At 41.6% G+C, this 6472-nt stretch overlaps 1 protein-coding gene across 1 annotated transcript in view; it reads left to right on the forward strand.

Moving 5' to 3' along the window:
• Window positions 1–4367, forward strand: part of LOC118734311 (serine/threonine-protein kinase ATM-like) — a 7301-nt gene extending 2934 nt beyond the window's left edge. Inside the window, exon 8 of the mRNA XM_036464033.1 lies at window positions 3928–4367. Coding sequence (XP_036319926.1) covers window positions 3928–4012 — 85 coding nt within the window. The 3' untranslated portion in view covers window positions 4013–4367. The remainder of the gene's footprint in view (window positions 1–3927) is intronic.
• Window positions 4368–6472: the final 2105 nt, after the last annotated feature.

Below are 6472 nucleotides of genomic sequence, written 5' to 3' on the forward strand. Positions count from 1 at the left end.
TTTCATAATAGACCCCGGGGACAGTGAGTGTATGTGCTCCTCTCTTGGCCAGACGTGCCATATGCTCCTATACCTCCTGCGTGCAACGGCTTCACACTCCATAAGGAGGTGTAGAGGAGTCTCCTTGGCTGCATCGCAAAAGCGACACAGGTCGCTGGGCTAGATACCTAGTTTATGCAGGTGCCCTCTGAGCCTACAGTGGCCCGTCATAAAACCTGTAATAATTCTTAGTTTCTCTTTTTGGAGATACATGAGAAGCCTGTATCTTGACAGATTGTAACCTCCTAATAAGCTTTTCGCCTGACGTTGGCCCATGGTGCCAAGCCAGTGTAGCTGCCTCAGTTTGCTGTTGTCCCTTCTGAGCATTTCCTTTATGGTGTTGGGTTCCACTGCCAGAAAGGGCTCAGGTCCTATCGGGGTCGAGGAAGCGGCCGTTCTGGCCAGATGATCAGCTTCCTCATTTCCTGCAACCCCCATGTGCCCTGGTACTCACATTAGTTGGATATCGTTGACCTCCACCAGAGCATTGAGCCTCTCGACACACTCCCAAACCAAGGACTTGATCTCGAATGATGAGAGGGCCCAAAGTGCCTCCTGGCTATCACTTAGTATAAATATCCTTTCGTTCCTATAGTTTCTTACAGTTCTTTCAGCGCACATACTGATGCCGACTCAACTAACACCTCACTCCCTTTGGTCCGACCCCATCGAAACAGCTCGTTTCCTGGGCCTACCGTTAGTTGAGCTTGACGATAATGATTAAAAGTTGACCCGAAACAGGAGGGGCTTAGTAGTGCCGCTACAACAACAACAACATGGCGTAGACCTTCGCTTGAAAGATGCTAGGGAAAGTTTCCAGGGGCACAGAAAGCTTCAGCCTAGGGCCGTACACGCCTGCTCCAATCCCCGTGGGTGTTTTAGAGCCGTCAGTGTACCACTGTATTGTGCTCGCCTGTATGTGACTCTCTATAATAGAGGTACACCAGGTCAACTTGTTATAAAAGTGGGTCCTGAAATTTCTCTTGAAGACCACCTCTCTGTTAATATCGTCCCTGGGGAACAAAGCCAGGGGGAGCTGGGTACCTAGCTTGTCCCTGTTCCTAGATGATAACACCTTGCCTTTGCCGAAGCCCTCCCTCGCAAAGTTAAGTAGGGTTCGCTTTGCAGCCTGTTCAATTGAGAGATGCAGTGGCTCGAGTTCCAGCATTACCTCCAGCGCTGCAGTCGGGCATGTGCGCATTGCTCCCGTTATGCAAACACATGCCAGACGTTGAATCTTGGAGAGGGTCTGCCTCACCGTTCCCATACTAGTCCTGGAATACCAAGCCACCGCACCATAAGTCACTATTGGTTTCACTATCATGGTGTACATCCATCTGAGGATCCTCGGAGTGCACCCCCAGGATTTACCCGCTAGACGTTTGCACACCATCATCGCTCTCGTGGCCTTAGAGGTGACCGCATCAACATGGGCCCTCCACAGAAGCTTGGAGTCCAGGGTAAGCCCCAGATACTTAACCTCTGCGGTGACACTGATTACGACCCCGTCCAAGGTCAAGTTCCTCATCCCCTGGAGAATTCGTTTCTTAGTGAAGGGGACTATAGCTGTCTTAGAAGGGTTGATATTTAAACCTACGTCTGCGCACCACCTTTTTGCAAGGTTAAGTCCTCTTTGGACGATGTCACAGAGAGTGCTTGCGAACTTCCCTGTAGCGATAATCACTATGTCGTCCGCGTACCCTTGGCAACGGACGCCCTCGTTAGTAAGTATCTGTAGGAGTTCGTCCACAACTAAGCTCCACAGTAGAGGAGATAATAATCAGCACTACGCACGCTCTGGGCCTCTCGCATCAGAGGTCTCAATTACTTATTTTTGTTATGATTGAGGCCCCTCACCTGGCCTCTGTATGTCCACGGTTCCTGTATCTGTAGGATTCCCAGGTCCTCCGTGACAAACCTGCTTGCAATGATCGCCGAGGCGGCCACCGCTTGATGCAAGTTGACCTGGGCTACTGTTAGCGCTGTTTGGTTCATAGTCGGGGCTCGTCCTCGATGTCCGAGAGCCGTACCTCACCCTCGTCTCCTCTGTCGAGTTCGAGCCTGCCTATGTCCGCTAGGAGCTCCTGTGTGGAGCGCACATAGTCAGTGGCACTTGGCTGGTTCTAGTGACTGATTTTCCGGTAGGGCCGTGGTCGACTCGGTCGCTGGGGCAGCAGTGCAGTCAGTAGCCTCGTCGACTTGCATGTCTTGGGACTCTGACTCCTTGCTGCCTGTCGCCTTATGTCGCCATGGCCGCACCGTGACGTAGCTGTAGCGGAAGTTGATTATGAATCCAGCCCTCTTGATGCTGACATACGACGCCTCATCGATCCCCAGGTTTAGCCTGAGACCGTTGTCTTCGGCGCCGCATGAAACCACCTTCCACGCTGCCGTGTGGATGTCCTCGTTCTGTTTGTGAGTAATAAAAGAGTACTCCCTGTGGCCTGATTGGTGAGCAATAAGCGAGATTTGTCGGTTTTGTTCGCCTTTATTACTCGATTAGAAGGCAAATGGGAGATCTCCTAAGTGAGCAATAAAAGAATCCCCCGTTATTACTTGCTTAGTTTCCCTCGCTCAAAACAATTTTGTGTTTTTGGGAAAAATGTATCAGGACCCAGAAGAACTTGGGATCATGGTACGAGTTTACGATTACTCCCCATTTCTCCCTATACTTCTGTGCATGAGCGTGGTATTTTGTATACTCTATATGTCCTAGGAGGGCGAGTAATCCCTTTTACTTTCTGAACGAGCGAGCGGAGAGAACATAAAGGAATAACGTCCCGCTTCCTAAGGGAGCAATACGGGAGTACTCTCAGAATATCCTCCTAAAAAGACAATAAGGGTGTGCGCGTAGAAAAACATCCCATATTCCTCGAGAACGAGTAATAAGGGAGTACTCCCACTTCTCATTACTGTAGCTAAATGCCTCAAGAGGTATGTATGCATCGTGAGAGCTTTAGATTATAAGGCCGAAGCCGGCTCTCCCTTTTCCATTAAATGAAATTTTTTCTGTCAATACGGCACTTATAAAATAAGTCTCCATAACAAATTTAAAATACTTCCAGCGATTTTCTATCCTTCCCGAGATATGTATTAAGCAAGTTTTAGTATGTATGTGAGGCATGTCGCCCCTTTTTTAATAACTCACATTTTTTCCATGAGCAAACACTTCCAGGGATATGTAGCAAAAAAAAGTCAATTTGTACAGTACGCCCCTTTTTCTTATAACAATAATTTTCTTCCATGAGTTTGGAATTGATTTTACATACCCTGCTCTACCATGACCACCTCCAGAGATATGCAGTATAAAATAGTAAATTTGTACTGGGGGTACCATGCCCCTTTTCGAATAACGCAAATTTTTCTCCATGAGTATGGAAGTAATTTGTATACACATCTCGGTGCCAAGTTCCAGTACTCTGCAATAAACACCTCAAGAGATATGCAGCATAGAAAAATCAATTTGCATGGGAGTTGCCACACCACCTTGTCCAATAACTCTCATTTTTCTCCATGAGTATGGGATTAGTTTCGCATACATACACCCAACAAACATTTAGGTTTGAGCTCAACTTGAGGTTAATTTGAGAACTAAGGTATTTCTCAATTCTCCAACGTTGTTTCTCAACAGTACTTCAAGTGGAGGATCATAGCGTTCTCAACAAAAATGGCATTTTTCTTTGTATGAAAAAATGACTGTTTCTCAAGTTGAGAAAATGCTAGTTCTCAACTTGAACTCCAATGTAGTTCTCCAATTGGTCTCAAACATATCATTGAAATACTGAAATTGAAATAGTAAAATACCTTATACCTCCTTAATTGAAACGACATACATAGATGAACTTAAATATTAATTTTTCATATTATTACTCCTTTTGTATTATGTAGTTCAGCGATGGGCAGATTTTTGGCTCTTAAAGCAGTCAAAGAGCCAGCAAGTGCTACGCAAGAGGTAAAGCAGTTTTCAGGGTGAAGAGGGAGTTAAAAATACATTACAATCATCATACATCCCCACTTTCATGATCTTCATCGCACAGAAGCTGCGGAAATACTAACAGTCAACAGCAAATTCAGCATCTCTCAAAAACGAAAATAATTATCACATATACATGAGCCGTGATGGACAATACCAAAACAAGCACGAGCTAAAAGTGAGCAAGTGTTAGTGTGCCTAATTCAGTTTCATCCTCAGGGTTGCCACACAATTTTTTAATTTTTTACCAAAACTCTAAAAAATTACCAAACTCAGAACATTTCTTTTTATTTCTATGTAGATAATTTTTTTGGCGGCGACCCAGCTTAGATTTTTCGAGCGACAGGTTTTTCCTCTTTTTTTGTGACAAACCCCAAATTTGCATAAATATTGCATAATAGTAAGTTAATATTTTAACATACATATGTATCATTGTCATTTTATTCATAATGAAAATACATACGAGCATATTTTGAACGGAAATCTACATTTATGTAAAATATTCATACACAGGTTTATATGTATAAATATTTGAAACATTAATTTAGCTTTGAATTCAACGTTTTTGTAAAATAGATTTTGCATTATTTGGGTGATTTATTAACCGGTAAATTAAATTACGTTTAAAAGTACAAAATATCTTTTTAAAAGAGAGTTTAATTTAAAAATTTGTAAATAGCTGAACTGGGTCGCAAAGGAGACCTATTCAGCCTCATTGCGTAAGCCGTAAATTAGGCTGAATTGTACGACTCGACAACATTAACATTGTCTACTGTCGTGCTGAAATAAGTAAACGAAGAAAATTGTCGAAAACTATGCAGTGCTGCCAAGTTCTTCCGTTTTAATACACAAGTCGAGTGGAAATTTTAGGCAATTACGCCAAATTTTCGATACGATTCGACTCTCGAAAAACGACTTGCATTCGGCACGACTCTCGCAATGAGGCTGATTATTACCGAATTAAAAAATTGTGGCTACTCTAGTATGATTGCTTTTTTGTGATATTTGGTACTTTTAAGATAATGAAATACTTTTGAGCGAAAATGTATGTGTATATATGCTTTTATGTACATATACATATGTATACATTTAGGTATCAATTTGTATTTCATAAACAAAAGAAGTGTGAAAATGTCGTTGTGAGCAAAAGTTCATGAACGCATACATAAAGGAAAGCAAAATTATTGTTGGTTAAACTATGTAACCTTATTCATTAGAAACATTCTTTGTACTTTTCCTTAATGATCGATATTAAGTTGCGAAAACAGTAGCAGGTAGTGATTTTTTGCACAATCCTTTTTCAGTGCGTTTCAGAGTTTGTCCTTGAGACCACCAAATGTATATTATTTACACACTCGTAAAGATTTTTGCGGTTGCCCATCAAAGGATAGCTTTTGCGTACAGCGTACGAACAATTGATTTTTTTGTTTTCTAAGTGGTCATTGTTGTATTTAGGTGGAGATTTTCCTATGAAACTCTTAAACCATACTAATTTTAGTGGGTTCATAAGAAATAGAACAGATAATATTATGCGAAGTGATAAGTAACGCCTTCTGTTCCGGATAACCCCAATTAAAGGTCCTTAAAATTTTACTTTTGTACTTATTTTACATACATACCAGACAATACCTACTCCTATAGTAGTGGAAAAGTCCCTTAAAATGCAAAAGGCGGCTCTGGTTATTTCACCGTATACAAAACAGGTTTGACCAATGAGCGCAAAGCTAGAGACAAATGAAAGCAACCGATCATATGACAGCCTGCATAAAAACAGGTAACAGTGTTCAAAAATATGTTCTACTGCGTTGAAATTTTATTACAAGTTGTGTTTTTTAACTTGCATCATTACGATTTATTTTAACAATGTCGACGGAGTGTGAAGCAAGTGCGAACGCTGTAAAAAGAAAATCGAGGAGTTTCAACTCTGAATGGAGTTTAAAATACTTGTGTCAGTAAAGTGGAGGAGATTCGCAAAGCTTAATTTGCAAAAAAACATTTTCTTTGTAAAGCTTTTAATATAAAAAGACATTATGAACGTTGGCGACGGGAGAAAGGAATTATACAAAAAATTAACTTCTGCAGACAACTTAGTTTACAACGTTTTTAGCTAATTTTGAAATTTAAAAAGTTTTATTACATTATTTGTACTTAAGGACATAGTTGTCGATAGCATCGGCGCAATTCGCGTTGGGTACGCTATTACTCGCAAAATCATTGTGGGCAATCATTCCTTTTCTGACGGAGAGTTTATAAAAGCCTGCATTTTGGAAGCCGTTGGTACGCTATCAAAAGAGGAGGTTCATAAATACCAGGAAATATGCTTGTCGCGTCGAACCATCGTACAAAGAGTTCAAGATATGGCCAAGGATTGCGAAATACAATTGAAACATTGAATATGCATCTCTATATCATTTTCATTAGCTTTGAATGAGATCACAGATGTAACAGATACTTCGCAGC

This window comes from Rhagoletis pomonella, unplaced genomic scaffold (assembly GCF_013731165.1).
Source record: "Rhagoletis pomonella isolate Grant_MI unplaced genomic scaffold, Rhpom_1.0 Rhpom_scaffold_00002, whole genome shotgun sequence".
NCBI lineage: Eukaryota > Metazoa > Arthropoda > Insecta > Diptera > Tephritidae > Rhagoletis > Rhagoletis pomonella.